This window comes from Mixophyes fleayi, chromosome 2, assembly GCF_038048845.1.
Source record: "Mixophyes fleayi isolate aMixFle1 chromosome 2, aMixFle1.hap1, whole genome shotgun sequence".
NCBI classification, from domain to species: domain Eukaryota; kingdom Metazoa; phylum Chordata; class Amphibia; order Anura; family Limnodynastidae; genus Mixophyes; species Mixophyes fleayi.
This window is the reverse complement of record NC_134403.1, coordinates 122,925,689-122,947,976: the sequence shown is the minus strand read 5'-3', so window position 1 is coordinate 122,947,976 and position 22,288 is coordinate 122,925,689. Positions and strand designations below refer to the sequence as shown.

Genomic DNA, 22,288 nt, shown 5'->3' with positions numbered 1-22,288 from the left:
CTAGATTGATTTTCCTTGCAAATCGTTTTACATCTGCTGAGTCACTCTGTCAGTCTCTACAGTGGTTGCCTGTGTTTCAACGAATCCAATATAAAATTCTTCTACTAACATACAAGGCCATCAACAAAATTGCACCGACATACATCTCCTCACTTGTTTCAAAATATCTCCCAACTCGACACCTCTGTTCTGCAGAAGATCTGCGTCTTCTACTCTCATCACTTCCTCCCCTTTTCAGTTACAGGACTTTTTTCGGGATACACCCACTTTCAGGGCCGGACTGGCCATCTGGCACTTCTGGCAAATGCCAGAAGGGCCGATGGCTAGATGGGCCGGTCCCTACACTGGCGAATTGGCTGTCACTTATTGTAATACTATATTTCCATGCTGGCTATCGGCATGGCAGTCTGTGCACCCTCTGCGCGCTAGCGGGGCCGGCCATAGCCTATTAGTGGCCGGCTCCGAGATTGACAGGCTTCTGGGTGGCTGGCTCCTCCCCAGGAACCAGCCACCCGACTACATGTCCCGCTCGTGCCGTCACGCCTCCCTTTCCTGGTTCTTCATCCATTCTTTGAGAAGGGGTCACGTTGGGTGCGCAAGACTGCCTGAATGATGAGCTGACAGCTGCGACTCCCGGCGCGGCCTGTAGGAGTACAGTCACATAATCAGGTATGTTAAGATATCGTGTCCTGTGCAATGTATTTTGATTATTTTTTTTTTCCCTTTCAGTTGCGCTCTGACCTGTGTGGTATATGATTTGGGGGACATTACTGTGTGGCATATGATTTGGGGGGCACCACTGTGTGGTATATGATTTGGGGGACATTACTGAGTGGCATATGATTTGGGGGACATTACTGTGTGGCATATGATTTAGGGGGGCAATACTGTGTGGCATATGATTTGGGGGGCACTGCTGTGTGGCATATGATTTGGGGAACATTACTGTATGGTATATGATTTGTGGTATATGATTTGGGGGACACTACTGTGGGGTATAATATGATTTGAGGGCACTTTTGTGGCATATGAATTGGGTGCACTACAGTGGGCCATAATATGAACTGGGGGCACTTCAGTGTGGCATAATGTGAACTGGGGGCACTATGTTGTGGCATAATATGAACTGGGGGCACTATGTTGTGGCATAATGTGAAATGGGGCACTATGTTGTGCCATAATGTGAACTGGGGGCACTATGTTGTGGCATAATGTGAAATGGGGCACTATGTTGTGGCATAATTTACAATTTGGAGATAATATTGTGGAAAAATATGATTTGGGGGCACTACTGTATGGCATAATGTACGATTTCAGGGCACTACTGTGTGGCATAATATATGAATTCGCGTCCCTATAGTGGCTTAATATCATTGGAGGATATGTACTCAGGAGTGAGGGGTGTGTGAGGGAAGGGGGGTGTTAATATAATGTGGGAATGTTTCCGCGATGATACCGGGAGAAGGCCAACACAGGGCAGGTAACAGACAGCAACCAGTTGATCCACAGAGGACTATAGTGACATACCCCAACATCCTGTAGCTCTCCAGCTGCTGTGGAGCTAGACGTCTCAGTATACCAGAAAGCCTAATGTGGGGCATGCTGAGACTTGTTGTTCCACGTAAACTGGAGAGCCACAGAAGGCATAAGGGGGCTGTTTCTTAAGCATATTTCTATTTGACAGCAGCAGGTTTTCATAGATTCTGTGATTGCGATACTTTGCAAAAAGTACTGTGTGCTTTAAATGCCAGGGTCGATTTTTTTGTCCCAGTTCGGCCCTGCCCACTTTATGGAATTCACTCCCTCGCACCACAAGACTTTCCTCTAGTCTTCAAACCTTCAAGCGTTCTCTGAAAACCCACCTCTTCAGACAAGCTATAGTATACCTCTGCCATCCACTTAATATCCCTAGGGTACCCTATTATGACCCTCTACACAGCTAACACAAGACAACAACCCTCCGACCAACATTGTTGTGTGACTGAGCATACAGCTCACTAAATACTTTGTAACCTTTGCATTCTAGCTAGACAAATATTCAATATGATGTAGCACTTACCCAAGTGTATCAAAGCATTGTCTCATAGACTGTAAGCTTGCTAGCAGGGCCTTCTTACCTCTACATATGTATGTATTACCCAGTATTGTTTTGTTACTGTTTGTTCCCAATTGTAAAGCGCTACGAAATATGCTAGTACTATATAAATAACTGTTGATGATGATGATGATGATTTCCTTTCCACTACACACAAGTAATTATTCTGGATAAACAAATTCAGATAGAAGTGATACATTACACAGTCTGACACCCAGGATCTGAGCTCTGCAGTCAGCAAGTTGTTTATGGTGTGTGTGGAGGAGTGTCACAAGTTTTCACAGGCTGAAAATACCTGCTTACCTCAGTTGCTGTATTGGGATAATTGGAGGGGCGGGCGCCTATGCATAAATCAGTGTGAGCGGAGTGTATCCAGTGGCGAATTGGCCATAGAATCCGCCGGGATTTTTCCCGGTAGGACGGTGGCCACAGGAGGCCGCTGAATGCTATTTAGGGGGTGGTGTTTAAAAAAAATAAATGAAAAAAAATAAAAGATATTTATATGTAGCACGATTAACATGTGGGATTGGTACTGGGTGGACTGGGTGCCGGCTGTGAGGAGAGGGAGCAGTGTAATGGTGGGTGGCTCGCCTGTCCATCACAGATCTATCCATCCGTCCGTCCGTCCCCCCTCCAGTGTGGCCTCCTCCGTCCAATGTGGCCTAGTGCAGTACCCGTTCTGGCAGATGTCACATGGGATGTGTACCACGTGACAGGTGCTGTCCCATGTGTAAATGCTGCAACGCAGAGTGAGGAATCTCCAGCAGCGCTTCAGTAAGAAGGTAAGTATGAGGGAAACGGGAGGGGGGATTCCTTAAATTTTTTGCTGGTGTAAAAAATATTTTACCCCTGCAAAAATTCCTTTTACTCTGGTAGAAAAAAATATTGTCCCAAATCTAAATCCAATTTTCAAAGGATGTAAAGTAAAAGTACCAATAAAAGTAATATTTTCCCCCCTCATCTGCGGAGAGGCAATTATTTAGCTAAATTTGAAGGCCATAAAAAGGGTATAATTATATGAATTAATTAATACAAATGTGGAAAGCATATCTAAAAACCACATTTGTGTTTTATAACTGTTTCCAATACAGCCTTAATGTAAACAGCTTGGGAGGACTGGGGGAAGGACTACTGAGGAAGTAGTAGTGGTATAATTGCTGTTGACATTGCAGTTATGGGAGCCCTGTTGACATAATTGTTATGGGACAATGCTAGCACATCTTTTATGATCAGCATATGAGGACAGGTGGAACAATGAATATGCAGGAACTTGTGACGTTTATCAACGTGTGAAGTTGTGATGGCAATTGTCATGATGGGGCACTGGTGACATATTGCTACGAGAGAACCTTGTAGTAATGATTACAAGAAAAAGCATGATACAGCAAGCAGGTATACAGTTAGGAGTATTGTAGATTGGGTGCAGAATAGCTAAGAAGATAGAGGTTGGTAGGTGGGCTCAACGTTTGCACTGTGGCTCTAGGGCTTCAACCCATGTCACTGCCAGGGACATGTGTTTTCCATGCATTACGCAGAGCACCATGAATTCATTCTCAGAGCATCAAAAGAGTATTAATAATGCATGTGCAAAGCTATTGGTTCACTTTTTTACACATTCATCAGGACTCCATTCAACTGACGGCTGAATGCGTTTATTATTAGCTGCCTTCTTACTATGCATTGATTTCTCTTCAAAAAATGATCTGCCCCAAATCTGATTTGAGATCCAGAATCAGCAAAAGTCAGGTGAATTTTTAAGGGGGTGCTGCTATAACCTGTAAAGGAAATGTGTGATATGAGGGAAGAGAGGAGGCTCTCTTAATAGTACATGTGTGGTAGGCTATTAATATAATGGTGGAGTTCAGGTGGGGGCTAATTATTTAATGGGTGCTAGTTTGATTGTGGGGTGATTGTGGGGCAATTTTATTTATTGGTGGGTTATTTAAATTAATAGTGGGGCCTATTAAATTAAGATGGAGTAAGTTGGGGATATTAATTGAATGTGGGGCTGAGTTTTTGGAGGAGGGCTATTTATTAAATGTGAATATAAATTATTTTATGCCGGGGATGGTTGTGGGAAATGGTAATATTAAACGTTAATGCTATTCATTTTTTGCTGGGAGGGAAACATCATCATCATCATCATCATTTATTTATATAGCGCCACTAATTCCGCAGCGCTGTACAGAGAACTCATTCATATCAGTCCCTGCCCCAATGGAGCTTACAGTCTAAATTCCTTAACACACACACACACACACACACAAAGACTAGGGTCAATTTGATAGCAGCCAATTAACCCACTAGTATGTTTTTGGAGTCTATTTATTAAACAGGTCTATTTATTAAATGGGAATACTATAACTTTAATGTCAGGGCTGGTTGGAGGGAAATAGAAGTCCAGTCCAACTTACAGTTTGTCCCAATATTGCAGAAGGCTTTTATTTATCCTTCAGTGTAGCTGTTGCTAAGCAACGTAACTGTGACATCACCAGGTCATGAGGCTGCAGCAGTCACATGGTTTACAGTGAAGCCGGACTACTGGAACTTATACTGCTGTGTAACTGGAACTGTCACTTGTGAAGAAAAAAGGTAAGAAGAAGGGTAATGTAATGAGGAGGGGTATGTGTGTAAAGTATGTGTACAGAGGGGGCTGGGCAGATGTATGTAATGCATGTGGGCAGAGGGGGCATGTGTGTAAAATATGTGGGCAGAGGGGGCAGCTTGGGAGGACTGGGGGAATAACTACTGAGGAAGTAGTAGTGGTATAATTGCTGTTGACATTGCAGTTATGGGAGCCCTGTTGACATAATTGTTATAGGACAATGCTAGCACATCTTTTATGATCAGCATATGGGGACAGGTGCAACAATGCATATGCAGGAACTTGTGACGTTTATCAACGTGTGAAGTTGTGATGGCAATTGTCATGATGGGGCACTGGTGACATATTGCTACGAGAGAACCTTGTAGTAATGATTACAATAAAAAGCATGATACAGCAAGCAGGTATACAGTTAGGAGTATTGTAGATTGGGTGCAGAATAGCTAAGAAGATAGAGGTGGGTAGGTGGGTTCAACTTTTGCACTGTGGCTCTAGGGCTTCAACCCATGTCACTGCCAGGGACATGTGTTTTTCATGCATCACGCAGAGCACCATGAATTCATTCTCAGAGCATTAAAAGAGCATTAATAATGCATTTGCAAAGCTATTGGTTCACTTTTTTACACATTCATCAGGACTCCATTCAACTGATGGCTGAATGCGTTTATAATTAGCTGCCTTCTGACTATGCATTGACTTCTCTTCCAAAAACTATCTGCCCCAAATCTGATTTGAGATCCAGAATCAGCAAAAGTCAGGTGAATTTTGAAGGGGGTGCTGCTATAATGTGTGAAGGAAATGTGTGATATGAGGGAAGAGAGGAGGCTCTCTTAATAGTACATTTGTGGTAGGCTATTAATATAATGGTGGAGTTTAGGTGGGGGCTAATTATTTAATGGGTGCTAGTTTATTTGTGGGGCGATTGTGGGGCAATTTTATTTATTGGTGGGCTATTTAAATTAATAGTGGGGCCTATTAAATTAAGATGGAGTAGGTTGGGGATATTAATTGAATGTGGGGCTGAGTTTTTGGAGGAGGGCTATTTATTAAATGTGAATATAAATTATTTTATGCCGGGGATGGTTGTGGGAAATGGTAATATTAAACGTTAATGCTATTCATTTTTTGCTGGGAGGGAAACATCATCATCATCATTTATTTATATAGCGCCACTAATTCCGCAGCGCTGTACAGAGAACTCATTCATGTCAGTCCCTGCCCCAATGGAGCTTACAGTCTAAATTCCTTAACACACACACACACACACACACACACACACACACACACACACACACACACACACACACACACACACACACACAAAGACTAGGGTCAATTTGATAGCAGCCAATTAACCTACTAGTATGTTTTTGGAGTCTATTTATTAAACAGGTCTATTTATTAAATGAGAATACTATAAATTTAATGTCAGGGCTGGTTGGAGGGAAATAGAAGTCCAGTCCGACTTACAGTTTGTCCCAATATTGCAGAGGGCTTTTATTTATCCTTCAGTGTAGCTGTTGCTAAGCAACGTAACTGTGACATCGCCAGGTCATGTGGCTGCAGCAGTCACATGGTTCACATTGAAGCCGGACTACTGGAACTTTTACTGCTGTGTAACTGGAACTGTCACTTGTGAAGAAAAAAGGTAAGAAGAAGGGTAATGTAATGAGGAGGGGTATGTGTGTAAAATATGTGGACAGAGGGGGCATGTGAATAATATATGTGGGCAGTGGGGACATGTGTGTACGGCATGTGAGCAGGGGGACATGTGTGTGTAATGCATGTGGGCAGAGGGGGCATGTGTGTGTAATGCAAGTGAGCTGAGGGGGCATGTGTACATACTTCCTAACTCTCCACACCCTGCTATATCCCCCTCTGCTCCATCTAAATATATTCTCTACTCCTAATGTATCCCTTTCTACATACCACTGTACTCCTATACATGCCTCCCAACTGTGTTGCTCACAGCCCGTTGCCCAATGAGAGGTGAGGATTGTGGCAAGAGGTGGGGCCACGTACAACACTGTGTACTGATCGAGGCCATGAGTTTGTAGAAGAGGCTGTAGCCTGGAGTGGCCATAAAGCGTGCTGTATTGTGCCCTTTGACCAGTGTTTCTGTCCAGGGGCGTCCCCGGGGAGTCTGTGGGCACAAAGTGGTTAGCATGGTGTCAAAGTTAAATAATTCTATGAAAGAAACTATATTGATTAATATTTGTTTACCATGCAATTGCGATTGCAATCCATCCGTCCGTCTCCCCCCCCTTTCCAGTGTGGCCTCCTCCCTCTAATGTGGCCTACTGCAGTACCCGTTCTGGCAGATGTCACATGGGAAATGTAATATGTGACAGGTGCTGTCCCATGTGTGAATGCTGCGACGCAGAGTGAGGAATCTCCAGCAGTGCTTCAGTAACAAGGTAAGTATGAGGGAAATGGGGGGACTACTATAATGTGTGAATTTTCCCCTTAAATTAAATTAAAGCATATCCAAAAACCACATTTGTGTTTTATAACTGTCTCCAATACAGCCTTAATGCAAACAGCTTGGGAGGACTGGGGGAAGGACTACTGAGAAAGTAGTAGTGGTATAATTGCTGTTGACATTGCAGTTATGGGAGCCCTGTTGACATAATTGTTATAGGACAATGCTAGCACATCTTTTATGATCAGCATATGGGGACAGGTGGAACAATAAATATGCAGGAACTTGTGACGTTTATCAACGTGTGAAGTTGTGATGGCAATTGTCATGATGGGGCACTGGTGACATATTGCTACGAGAGAACCTTGTAGTAATGATTACAATAAAAAGCATGATACAGCAAGCAGGTATACAGTTAGGAGTATTGTAGATTGGGTACAGAATAGCTAAGAAGATAGAGGTGGGTAAGTGGGCTCAACTTTTGCACTGTGGCTCTAGGGCTTCAACCCATGTCACTGCCAGGGACATGTGTTTTCCATGCATTACGCAGAGCACCATGAATTCATTCTCAGAGCATCAAAAAAGCATTAATAATGCATGTGCAAAGCTATTGGTTCACTTTTTAACACATTTATCAGGACTCCATTCAACTGACGGCTGAATGCGTTTATTATTAGCTGCCTTCTGACTATGCATTGACTTCTCTTCAAAAAACTATCTGCCCCAAATCTGATTTGAGATCCAGAATCAGCAAAAGTCAGGTGAATTTTGAAGGGGGTGCTGCTATAATGTGTGAAGGAAATGTGTGATATGAGGGAAGAGAGGAGGCTCTCTTAATAGTACATGTGTGGTAGGCTATTAATATAATGGTGGAGTTTAGGTGGGGGCTAATTATTTAATGGGTGCTAGTTTATTTGTGGGGTGATTGTGGGGCAATTTTATTTATTGGTGGACTATTTAAATTAATAGTGGGGCCTATTAAATTAAGATAGAGTAGTTTGGGGATATTATTTGAATGTGGGGCTTAGTTTTTGGAGGAGGGCTATTTATTAAATGTGAATATAAATTATTTTATGCCGGGGATGGTTGTGGGAAATGGTAATATTAAACGTTAATGCTATTCATTTTTTGCTGGGAGGGAAACATCATCATCATCATCATCATTTATTTATATAGTGCCACTAATTCCTCAGCGCTGTACAGATAATTCATTCATGTCAGTCCCTGCCCCAATGGAGCTTACAGTCTAAATTCCTTAACACACACACACACACACACACACACACACACACACACACACACACACACACACAAAGACTAGGGTCAATTTGATAGCAGCCAATTAACCTACCGGTATGTTTTTGAAGTCTATTTATTAAACAGGTCTATTTATTAAATGGGAATACTATTAATTTAATGTCAGGGCTGGTTGGAGGGAAATATAAGTCCCGCCCCAACTTACAGTTTGTCCCGATACTACAGAGGGCTTTTATTTATAATTCAGTGTAGCTGTTCCTTAGCAACGTAACTGTGACATCACCAGGTCATGTGGCTGCAGCAGTCATATGGTTCACAGTGAAGCCAAACTACTGGAACTTATACTGCTGTGTAACTGGAACTGTCACTTGTGAAGAAAAAAGGTAAAAAGAAGGGTAATGTAATGAGGAGGGGTATGTGTGTAAAGTATGTGTGCAGAGGGGGCTGGGCTTGTGTATGTAATGCATGTGGGCAGAGGGGGCTGGGCATGTGTATGTAATGCATGTGGGCAGAGGCGGCATGTGCATAATATATGTGGGCAGAGGGGACATGTGTGTAAAATATGTGGGCAGAGGGGGCATGTGTGTACTGCATGTGAGCAGGGGGACGTGTGTGTAATGCATGTGGGCAGAGGGCGCATATGTGTGTAATGCATGGGAGATGAGGGGGCATGTGTACATACTTCCCAACTCCCCACACCCTGCTATATCCCCCTCTATTCCAATTAAATATATTCTTTACACCTAATGTATCCCTTTCTACATACCACTGTACTCCTATACATGCCTCCCAACTGTTCCTATTTTGGCGGGCCAATCCAATTATAAGACCACAAAAGGGGTGGGGCTTAGCATAAAGTGGGTGGAGCTTTACAGGAATGTGTCATTTGTGGATGGAATTTGGGTGGACCAGGGTGGGGCTTATTTTGTGCCTCTTTTGGGATTCTAAATGTTGGGAGGTATGCCATAGCACCATCTTGCTGTATGTCAGCATGGACTCCTTTGTGCCAGTCATGCCCTGTGCACAGCTCTCCTGTTCTAACACCTCAGGGGTGAAGGATTTTGTAATAGTGAACCAAAGTGGTTTGTTGTTATGCTAAGCGACAGCAACCAGGTCTAGCAGCTGTATGTCTACAAACGGTTATGTGAGTAAACTTCCCCCTCTCGCGGTATGTGACGTGCATCACCTCTTATTAGTGGAAGGTTCCAGCACGCAGGGTGTTGTTCACAGCCCGTTGGACAATGAGAGGTGAGGATTGTGGCAAGAGGTGGGGTCACGTAGAACACTGTGTACTGATGGAGGCCAAGAGTTAGTAGAAGAGGCTGTAACCTGCAGCGGCCGTAAAGCGTGCTGTATTGTGCCCTTTGACCAGTGCTTCTGTCCGAGGCGTCCCCAGGGAGTCTGTGGGCACAAAGTGGTTAGCATGGTGTCAAAGTCGAATAATTGTATGAAAGAAACTATATTGATTATTGTTTGTTTACCGTGCGATTGTGATCAATACGCCACGTGTCATGATGCAATCGCACGATAAATAACGCACGCATACTCTTACACTTACACATTCACTTGTACATAGTTCATTTTATAATAGTTCCAACCCACAGTTTTTTATGAACAGATGTTATTGAGTTTATAGTTAAATATAATAAGGTTATATGTACTTTAGTGAGATCTAAGGTTCAGGTTACAAGAAACATATCTTGTTTGGTGTCATTTATCCCCTATTTATCCTTAGTGATCCAGTTCCATCAGCTATAAGATCGCACTTCGTGTATGCTAGTTATGGAACATAGGGAATTAGTGATCAGAATGGTATTGTGTGTATAATGTAAATAGACCAGTTTGAACTAGCTGTTGGTGGGAAGATTAGTTTGCATCTGACCCCCACCCTTGGAGGGTGTTGTTTGAACTGACCTATGAACTACACTATACTGGACTGTCCTGGAGCCTGAACCTATGAAAACATGCTAAGTCATCTGTATTGTATTTACTGTAACACCAAATGTATATGGATCCAGCAGCAGGGCGCAGCATATGTATCGGCTGTACTTATTTATTTAATTTAATTAATTGTTATTCTTTTGCTTTTGCTAATAAATTACTTTGTGAGTTGGAACCACACAATTCGCATAGACAATAGTTATTGGTAAACGATAAAATAAGTTTAATAATGGAGCCTGAACAGAAGGAAGGAAATCCAAACCCCCTGCAGACTGCTAACTTCTACTCCAAACTCTTCTCCTGGTAAGGAGCTTGTGATTTGTACGTTTAGTTCTGTTTATTGCTATATTTATGGTTAATGGGTCACAGGGAAAATCTGTCAGTTTTAGGGGCTCTTTCTGTAAAAAGTAACTACAAGTCCTCAGTAATAAGACTAACTGCTGTCTTTATTATGAATGTTATTGATACGGTTTTATGTTACCTGTGCCCAGTGCTTTTTTTGTAAAAAAAAAAAAGGTGGTGGAACTCACATCTTGTTAATATTTTATGATTTTTTTTTTTATATTCATGTCTTAACATACCTTTAATGTATTATATGTATTGTATGTCCCCCTTCAGCTTTCATCCTGTGTCAGTGCCCCTAATAATTTTTTACCTGTGTCAGTGCCCCTAATCATTATTTGGTCCCCCTTGAGTTTTTATGCTGTGCCAGTGCCAGTGCCCCTAATCATTTTTTTGTGCCCCTTGAGTTTTCATCCTGTGGCAGTGCCAGTGCCCCTAATAATTTTTTGGTCCCCCTTGAGTTTTTATGCTGTGCCGGTGCCCCTAATCATTTTTTGGTCCCCCTTGAGTTTTTATGCTGTGCCAGTGCCCCTAATCATTTTTTGGTCCCCCTTGAGTTTTCATCCTGTGCTGGCCTTTTTCTTTTTTTTTTGTCACCATTTATTTTTCTGACCACTTTCTTTTAAACGGCGCCCCATGTTTCCTCTAACTTACCTTGCTATCTATTGCCTCCTTTCTCCTTTTCACTTCTTTTCAGTTTTCTTTTCTGTCGCTGCACTCCTCTTCTTGTTGATTGCTCCTCACAGCTCCGTGAATGACTGTCGGGCGCGAAGTGCGTGATGACGTCACGCCCGACAGCCATTGTAAATAGAGAAGGGAGGAGGGCGCGGCCGCGCCGGACAGATGGTATTGTTTACTTTTTTTTTGCATTGTGTGTGTTAAAGGCCGGCGGAGAAGCCGCCGCAAAGCCAAAAAAAAAGGTCCCGAAACGCCATTCCCAGCGTTCAATGGGAAAAAAAGCACTGCCTGTGCCCTTTTAAAGTCATACAGTTCTCCAGGTGAGAGCTGCAGTTTTATAAACACTCTTTGTTATTATTTGCGATGAAACGTTTTACAAGTTATTTCAGGTTGCAAGGAGTTAAAGAGTCGTGAACACAAAGTTCAAATAGCAATCTTTTATTGCAAACAAGTAAAAATATAATAATAATTTAATTAGCTTTGATAGTTCTCTTAGAAATATGTTTAATCAGAAATTATGCAGGGCACCACTCTCTCCCGCTCGAGCTGGATTGGCAAATGTCTGGCACCGTTACCAAAAAAAGCAGCTTTTATAGAGAGGAAACTAAGACGCAAAGCACTGGACTTTCCAGTACATGCACAGTTAGCACTGGGATAACGTCTAGCTGATATTTGTATATAGACTTATCCCGGCTTTGCCTTGGTTACATCAGCATTTCATAATACACACAATAAAAGTACAACAACAATAAAATGGAGTTCAGCGGCCATTTTGCTTGGCCTGTCACAATCCACCCTTACTTTTATAGGTGTATGGCATCATATTTTTTTCACAGGTAACACCTTGGAAGAAACATTTTGTCACATAATTTGGAGTAAAATTCATGAAGTCCCAATTGTCAATAGTATTCAATGTTTCCTCTGACCAACACAAGTTCGCTACCAGTTTTTCTACTCTAGCAGAAATGCCCATCATTATCAGCAAGATCCCGATACTCAAACAATTTTTCCCGGGATGTAGCCAAGGGCTTCTTCTAATCACTTGCCATTATGTGGTTCATAGGTACAACCTTTGGGACGGAAAATAGACAGGAATAGCATCACCTTCCAGTAACACATAATATGTCTGTCCTAAACCTTGAGCCACAATTTCTCCCTTCAACTTCTCTGTCTGCTGTCCTGCAGTGAGCACCCAAATCTTCCCACCAGGTATTGAGTATTCAATCTTAAGAGATATGCACTGTTTTGGGTATAACCAGTATAGAACCTATGGGCTCTCCCACTATTAACTGGAGGTGAGCATGAACTATGAGAGTAATACACCTCATTATGTGTAGCTCTATCTTCCGATTCAAATGTTATCTTTATTTTTGGCATGGGGATGAAATACAAAACCTCACTGTCCTCTACCTGTAATATACCTGTAGCAAAAACCAAAGCAAGTACTCCTTTATCCCTGAATTCCCCTGGAGGTATATCTTCCCCGTATGTTTGTGTAAACAGTGAATACAGTGAAATTGCATGTTGACAATTAACGTGTAAATGTTTCTTTCTACGTATGATTACAGCGTGTGGGGGCCTAGGATTTGGAGGAGTGAGTAGTCTTTCAAAGGGTGAAATGTCTCCTCCCACTGACCTTTCATTCAACAGACACACTGCATCCTGAAGGACCTTATCCCACCCCTTCAAAGCATGCATGGGCATTCTTTTCTTAATCTGGTCCTTCAGGAGTCCATTCATTCATTCATTCATTCAATTAAGCCTGCTGCATGAGAATAATAGGGAATGTGGTACAGCCAGTACACTCTCCGATCAGCTGCCCATTGCTTGACTTGTCTGCCAGTGAAATGAGTTCCATTGTCAGATTGGATTTCTTTCATAATGGTCTGTCAGATCTTCCAGCATTTTGATTGTAGCACCTTGATCTGCACTGGTAGAGGGCTTGACAACTAATACCCTTGAGTAGGTGTCTACTGCAGTGCAACAGTATTTCACTCCCCCTCTGCCTGTTGGTAGTGGTCCGATGAAGTCGATTTGTCACACCTGTCTAGCTCTTTCTCCTCTATATTTGGAGCCGATATCACCAGTGAATTTCTTTCTATAATTCAAGAGTTGACATGTTTCACACTTTTCCACAATTTCTCTTGCCATTAACTTGGTCATTGGAATACCTTTTCTTTGAACCCAGACACACCTGCCTTCTGCTCCTCTATGGCCACATTGAGCATGAGCCCATTCTCCAAGGTTGTACAGCTCTGTCTTTTCTTGAGGTGACAGTTCTACTGTCTTGACTTCAACCAATGCATCAGCAACTTCATTTCCTTCAAGTCCAGTGTGAGCATTGACATGGCCCACTGACACTTGTCTCTGACTACACTGATACCATATTTCAGTCCATATCTTTGTTCCTCCCCAGATCACCTTGTCATGGACTTTCCAGCTGTTTTGTTGCCACGTTGGCATCCAGGTTGTCAGACCTTGGAATACTTCCCAGCTATCGGTGTAGATTATCACTGGGCCTTCTCTTTCTTCCAATATCATCAATATAGCCTTAAGTTCTGCATAGTGGCTGGAGCTTCCTTCTCTGATGATCTCTTGTGTCTGTGGATGGTAGGCTGCTGCTGTCCAGCTGCGGCCATTTGATGTCCCTACGGCCGAGCCATCTGTGAACCAAGGATATTTCAGCTGTTCTTCTGGAAGTATAGCAAATGGCTTGGCCACTTGCACTGGCCCTCCTCTTAACTGGAGTTAAGGTAACTTTTTCTCAGTGCTCTCAAAGTTCACCATTCCAGCAATATGTGTGGAAACCTGTGAAGGTTATTGCCTTGATACTCTTCCTCTTTCTTGTAGGTACCATTTCCACTTCTGCAGAGTCTGCTTCTGATCTACAACAGTATTTGCTCCCAATCCTTCTTGTCTCACCCAACCAGGTACTGGCAATTCTGTTCTTACAGTCACTGGTTGTTGTTTAGTAGTACTATCAACATGTTGTAAGGCTGTGTATGCTGCTAGAAGAGTCTTTTCGAGATTGGTGTATCTTCTTTGTGAAGATGCAAACTGCTTGGCCCAAAAACCAATGGGTATCTTCTTTTCTCCACTGTTTGCGCTCTTCTGCCATAGGTCCAAGGACATACTATTATCTGTTACCGTCATGTCCAGGTAGAATGGCTGATCCACATGGGGCCCTGGGCGTTATGCGCCTGGATTGCTTGCTTGTCTGCTTGGAAACCATCTTTTTGTTCTGCAGTTTATACAAACTTTCTGGTAACATTGTATATAGGCCAAAAGATGAGGCTCAAATGAGGAACAAATGATCCCCAGTAGCCAAGTGTACCCAACACTTTCTGTGCTTCTTTGGCACTGGTGGGAGTCTTCATCTGTGATATTGCTTTTCGGACTGGCTCACGTATTGTTCTCTTTGGTCCTGTCCAGATCATCCCCAGAAACTTTACAGACTGGGTTGGGTCTTGCACTTTGTCTCTGTTGATTGCCCACCCTCGGCTCTCCATGTGCTTGATCAGTGTCTGTAGATCCTCTGCGACTTGCTCTGCTGTATGTCCTGACAGCATGATGCCATCAATGTAGTGGTAAACATTGCAGCTGAGCTCCTGACTGACCTTTTCTAAATCTCTGGATACCAGCCCATGACAGATTGTTGCACTGTGTTTATATCCTTGGGGGGCTAACTGAAAGGTGTATTTACTTCCCTCCCAGGTAAATGCAAACTGATCTTGATACTCTGGTGCTATTGGGATAGAGAAAAATGCATTAGTCAGGTCAATCACAGCATGCCATTCTCTTGATGTGTCTTGTATTTTCTCCACAATAATTATCATGTCAGGAACCGCTGCTGCCAGAGGGATTGTTACTTTGTTTAGCCCCCTATAGTCGATAGTGAGGTGGTATGTTCTGTCTTGTTTGCGGACCGGATAAAGAGGTGAGTTATAGGGGCCACTTGTGTCTCTGAACACCCCGGCTTTCAACAAGTTCTTAGTAGTCTGTGTCATTTCTTCATGACCTCCATGTATGCGATTTTGCATGAGGTTCACTGGTGCAGCTGGTGGTGGAATGTAAATTGGTTCCCATTTAGCATTAACTACATGGCCAACGCTATTAAAATGTTGTGTGGTTCAGATAATTGTTTGCTTTTGTATAGGAGAAGCCCATAAGCAGCTTTTTAGCCTAAATACATGACTAAACATTATTCTATAGATGAAACCGGGATTATGTCAGTGTCAAGACTTTTTTCATTCTATACATCAGGTGAATACACATAAAAATAGTCTTCTTGTCTACAAATGTAACAGCACACAAATCCTCGTAGCCTTCCAATTTTTCAGTCAGTCCAGCGGGAGCCATACCTCCTCGCTAGTCCTGATGTCCAGCTCATGAACGCCTAGGAGAACAAGATGGTACACACACAATTCAGCAACTTGTGGGCTTTTTACAGAGCCAAAACCAATCCCGACACTTGCCATAAATTCAAATAAGCACTTGAAATACTGTGCAAATCCTAATGGATGTTTGAGTATGGTAGCCAATCTGGTAGAGGGTGTAAACTATATTGAGTCCACCAATCAGGAGTAGACTTGACTGGGCCAATGGACAAGGCCTTTATGAGCATGTGTGGGTAATTTCTTCCTTTGCTTTGCAAAGAGACACATCTCTTTTCCTTATAACAGCATATCTTAGCTTAACACAGAGATCATTGCATATTAATGTTTAGTGTCAGATGGAAGCTCTAGTCATAGGATGCAATGAGTAATTAAACTTAGATTCAAACAATGTAAATAATAATAGTAGAATATGAATTGCACTGTAGTTTAACAAAGAACTGCATCATTCGAACATTTCCCTACTGTCTTAAAATAGGCACAGAAGGTGGTCTGGTGTGAAAGAATGCAGTTGTTGAGATGATCCCTCACCACTACTCCCAGCTCAGGAGAGATGCTATTTTACACATGACCTCCTGTGCTCAGCATCACATAATATGTTGTTGGTAGATCATCACCTATAGTGTAGACCTGGTACTTGCGCAAACATAAATTACAGTTAACACCATGTATAGATCCCATGGGCAAACATATATTGTAAAAGGTAGGAAGTTGTGGTCTTATTTTGCGCACGCTATCTCCGAATCCTGGTCCTAGATACTCTCGATACATACTCGCACTTTTATACATTTTTGCTTATATATCCTCACCTTCTCCAGTCCTGTCACCACATTAAATAACATTAAATCCTCACAGAAAAACTCATCCAATACTTATTGTATCAAAGGGATATTTCACAGTATATACATATAAACGTTATTAATAACCAATGCCCATACATGAGTATTCAAATTAAAGTATTTTACTGTTAAGCATTTGTATCTTTAAATGTACATATAAATGCAGAAAACCTTGCACTTCCAGTTTACACTTATGTCTATTCTAATATTGTTCAATATACACTATACACTATACACTGATAAACCACAACATTAAAACCACCTGTCTAATATTGTATAGTTCCTCCTTGTGCTGCCACAACAGTTGTGACCCGTTACAGCATGAACTACACAAGACTTCTGAAGATGTCATGTTGTATCTGCCACCAAGATATTAGCAGCAGATCCTTTAAGTCCTGTCAGTTGCGAGGTGGCGCCTCCATGGCTCGACTTGTTTTTTTCAGCTCAACCCACAGATACTTGATCAGATTGAGATCTGGAGTATTTGGAGGCCAAGTCAACATCTTGAACTCTTGGTCATGTTCCTCAAACCGTTCCTGAACAATTTTTTACAGTGTAGCAGGACGCATTAGCCCGCTGAAAGAAGCCACTGCCATAAAGGAATACCGTTGTTTAGGTAGGTGGTACATGTAAAAAAAAAATCCACATGAATGCCATGACCCAAGGTTTTCCTGCAGAACATTGCCCAGTGCATCACACTGCATCTGCCAACTTGCCTTCTTTCCATAGTACATCCTGGTGCCATCGCTTCCCCAGGTAAATGACGCACATGCATCCGGCCGTCCACATGATGTAAGAGAAAATATGATTCATCGGACTTGGCCACCTTCTTCCATTACTCCATGGTCTAGTTCTGGTACTCATGTTAGCATACACACTCTGATCAGTCTGCGGCTAAGCAGCAAGCTGCAATGCACTGTGTATTTTGACACCTTTCTAGCATAGTTAGCATTACGTTTTTTAGAAATTTGTGCTACAATAGCTCGTTAGTGGGATTGAACCAGACAGGCTAGCCTTCGCTTCCCACGCGCATAAATCAGCCTTGGGCGCCCATGACACTGACACTGGTTCAACGGTTGTCTTTCCTTGGACCACTTTTAGTAAGTATTAACTACTACAAACCAGGAACACCCCACAAGACCTGCTGTTTTGGAGATGCTCTGACCCAGGCGCCTAGCCATTACAATTTGGTCCTTGTCAAAGTTGATCAAATCCTTATGCTTACCCCTTTTTCCCTGCTTCCGCTTCAACTTCAAGAGCTAACTGTTCTTTTGCTGCCTAATATATCCCACCTTTTGGCAGATGCCATTGTAAGGAGATAATCCATGTTATTCACTTCACTTGACACTGGTTTTAATGTTGTGGCTGATCGGTGTAAGTAATACAGGATAAAAATACCAAAGTTAGAACTTTCTTCAGAACAGATTTTGAAATTTATTCTATATTCAACACCAATGCGTTACATTACCCTTGATGCTATCCTTTATCCTATTCTTACTCTATAATTTCTCTATACGTATATGTGAAGATAATGGATTTTCTGGCCCAATTCTACCCACTTCACTCTGGCTGGCCACCCACAGGTGCATTCCTATGCCAGGGAAGTCTAACCAGTACCTTGTAAGACTCTTATTAGTCACTCAGGCAAATGCAGTTAGAAAACTACAACAGTATATTTATTGTAATAAAAACAACGCTAGATTATTATATACACACAGTAAATAAATGCCAGGCATCATCTGTCCCTTACCCCACTAGCTTAAGGAGCTACAGTCACCTTGATGTCCTGACTTAAAGGCCCATGGAGTTCTTCTCTTAGCTGCAGCTGTAGTCCATTGGTAGAGAACGAAATACTCAAAACCAGCTATACTGCACCTTTCATGAATCAATCCTCACAATGAATATCACCTCCCCCCCTGGTGTGGCTCCTTATATCTAGGGTCATATTTCCACAGTTGTTTCCCCTCCCTCTGGGTCTATCCTTCTTAACCATTTGTGGATGCTGTATCAGAGGGTTGGAGCGGGAGTGGTGATGAGCTGAACTTCCACAAAAGGTCCCCTGCTGGGCTCTAGACAAGACGTCTGAACTAGTCTTGTGAGAACAATGGACATTAATTTATTTTCCCCCTCCAGTATCTTGCAACCTGATCTCTACCGATAACCCCCTGTCTTCACTTTAAGGACAATAAATTACAACCTGACTAACACAACACTAATATACAATAAACAATATACATATTTACAATGAGCTACAATGTCCCCTTATCCACATGTAATTAGACACTGCATTTGTACTCTGTTGGGCTGAGGATCAAAAGCAAGGACAATAAAAATTGCATGCTATAATCCACATTTTGTGAGAACGAGGGGCAGGCTGATTAGGGTGATATTAATACCTCGTTTCACCACATTCCTCCCACACTTTTTTAGCCCTTGTTCCCCAGTGGCTCACTTGCCCCAAGTAAATCTTTCTCCCCTAAGTCCAAAGTCTCTGACCTGCTGTGGTTTCACCTGGGTCTGATGGTAAGGTAGACAGCAGTTCACAGTTCCTTATTCTCCCCCCACGGTCCCATGGGTGCGGGCATATTATCCCACCCAGCTGGAGTGGGGCTTTATGTTGTCCTGTGTCATAAGGTGAGACAACAATAAAACTGGACCTCTCCTGTGCACAAATCTGAGAGTTGTAGTCCAGCATCCCTTGGGTGCCTTGTCCACCTTTAAATGCCCAATTACAAATAGTCCCTTGGCATGTCCTCTGTTTCTGTAGACCATGCTCTCCTTCACCACATACTTGAGTGAAAAATGCCCAGAGGCAGGAAAACTTTGGGGTGCCTTGTCTTTTTTTTTCTGGCAAAGATCCAATCCCCCCTCCCCCAAACACTCAAGGGACAACTGCCAATTGGCAGGCAAACATGGGGGCTCCATTAATTCTTTGCTGCTCGTGAATCCTCTGTCCCCCTCCCAAACCACATGTGGGTGCCCCTGTTTGTATGTTGGAGGGCATCTCCCCTCCCCCGCTACCACATCCAACTGTTGCACTACTTCCCTCGCTTCTGGCACAGGGACTTGTCCTCCTGGCAACAAACCAGAGTGGGTGGTCCAGTGCGATGCTTTAAAGCTTGTGGGGCTGGTGAATCTTGCTGTGCTGGTGCCCTCTCAGACACCCACTTAGTCAACATCTCCTCATCTGCCAATTCTGCATAGGGAAAGGTGCAAGAGTAGTCTTCCCAGGACCACATGGTAGTGGCCCCTGACATGACAATTCCTTTATCCTCTCCCATTAATTCTGTCATACAGTCTGTTATCATGATTTCTGCTGAGATCATATGTTGAGCAAGTTTATGTTTCTCTTCTGTCACAATTGGGTACAGCTATACATCACTTGCATCGGAGAGCACACATGTGGTATCTTCATTAGATAAAACATTTTCAGACACAAAAGGGTTGGATAGCTGGCCTTTTATGTAATTCTGTTCTAACTCAGACACAGTCTCAGTTGCCAATAACACTGGCAAATTATCAGAAAATGCTACTACATGGCACTTACATGGTAGCTCTTTTTCATCTACGTCTCCAAATGGGAGGATTTCTCCTAATCCTTTCTGAGTAGTCAGAGGTACAACATACTCACAAAGCAGTCCTTCTCCAGCTTCCTCCAAGATAGTAGCTTGGGCAGCTGTGTATAATCCACTGAGATGGATCTCCCCCTGATTAACAGACTGAGCAATGTGACAAAAGATATTGAAATTTACATTTTTCAGAATTCATTCGATAACACTGATTCTGCCACATTTCAGTGTCAGTAAGTCCTTGTCGCCATACCTCATCCTCTGCTTCTTCAAAACTCTGTTGCAGACATTGCATTTGTTCCAAGAGAGGTATGTGTGGACCTAAAGTGAGCATCTATTTCCTATAGACACTAAAGGCATTGATGGGATTCTCCTGATCTTTTAAAAGACGTTTGAGTATATCCCTGTGCGTGCAGTACAGGTATGGTACACCAGGAATCTGGCATTCCACCATCAACTCCTCCATGCTCATTGTCTCTAGTGGGTCTGTAGAATCTGCTAATGGGACAGATTCTATTAGTACATTTGTAGGAGATTCATCAGGCATGTCCATGTGTTGTAAGAGTCCATTTTTGTCTTGTTTGTACTAATGATTATTGTTGTAACTGGATTTTCCCTTGGCCAGATTCTGCATAGTACAAATAACTTCATCTGTAAATGTCCTCTTTCAACATTAGGAACACATCCAACAGGTTCTCCAATTACTCCTGTAGACTGGCTCATTTCCACATAACAATCTTTGGGCACTCCTCATCCCAATAATCCAAAATGTGCTGCATTGTGGTGGGGTGGTACAACATATTCATATCCCCATCCTGCAGACACTGCCGCAGTCCTTCATCCCAGAAAACCTTTCTCGTGGTTGCACTAGACTGTTTCATCCCTTCGTTTGGGACCTTTTTCAACACTGGACTGTGATCTGCCCTCTTCTTCCCAGAGCTCACACCCATTCTACTTCCAGGGATCACCTCACTGTGATTTCCCCTCCTTGAGACACGATTCCATATTCTGGTCTCCACTGGTAGGGTGTGCCTCCCCATTACAAATTTTGCCCTTAGGCGGCATCTTCCCTTGCCTAAAGCCCACAATGCTTTTTGTGACACTTTCTACCTTAAAGTCTTTAGAAGTAAGTTCAGGATAATGTGGTAACCGGTTTCTAGTGCTAACTGCTTTGCAGAGCCCTGGAATGTATCACGATACAGTTCACCTGCAACGCTACACAGAGAGGACCTGGGACTGGGTGACCCCTCTGCTTGCCACCAGAAATGTGAAGATACCGGGTTTCTGGCACAATTCTACCCACTGCACTCTGGCTGGCCACCCACGGGTGCCTTCCTATGCCGGGAGGGGGGGTCTACCCAGTTCCTTCTAAGGCTCTTATTAGTCACTCAGGCAAATGCAGTTAGAAAACTACAACACTACATTTTTTGTAATAAAAACAACACTAGATTATTATATACACACAGTAAATGCCAGGCAGGTTTACCACATCATCTGTCCCTTACCCCACTAGCTTAAGGAGCTACAGTCAGCTGGATGTCCTGACCTAAAGTCCTATGGAATTCTTAGCTTGGTAGAGAGCAAAAAACTCAAAACCAGCTACACTGCACCTTCCATGAATCAATCCTCAGAATATCACCTCCCCCCCCACCTGGAATGGCTCCTTATATCTAGGGTCAAATTTTTACAGTTCTTTCCCCTCCCTCGGCAAACCCCTGCATCTCTCCTTCTTAACTATTGGTGGGTGCTATATCAGGGGGTTGGAGGGGGAGTGTAGATGAGCTGTACTTCCACAGAAGGTCCCCTGCTGGGTCTAGACAAAACGTCTGAACTAGTCTTGTGAGAACAATGGACGCTAATTAGTTTACCCCCTCCAGTATCTTGCAACCTGATGCCTACCCATAACCCCCTGGCTTCACTTTTATGACAATGAATAACAACCTGACTGCCACATAACCAATATACAATAAACAATATACATATTTACAATGAGGTAAAATGTCCCCTTATCCACATGTAATTAGACACTGCACTTGTACTCTGTTGAGCTGGGGAACAAAAGGGCTATAAAAAGTACATGCTATAATCCACATTTTGTTAAAACGAGGGGCAGGGTGGTTAGGGTGATATTAATACCTCGTTTCAC

The 22,288-nt window shown here is 42.9% G+C and overlaps 1 protein-coding gene across 1 annotated transcript in view; it reads left to right on the top strand.

Annotated features, from left to right (window-relative positions):
• LOC142140578 (cilium assembly protein DZIP1-like) overlaps window positions 1-22,288 on the top strand; it is a 79,970-nt gene that overhangs the window by 25,511 nt on the left and 32,171 nt on the right. The window contains exon 2 of the mRNA XM_075198285.1: window positions 8,666-8,762. Within this exon, the coding sequence (XP_075054386.1) occupies window positions 8,666-8,762 (97 nt within the window). The remainder of the gene's footprint in view (window positions 1-8,665; window positions 8,763-22,288) is intronic.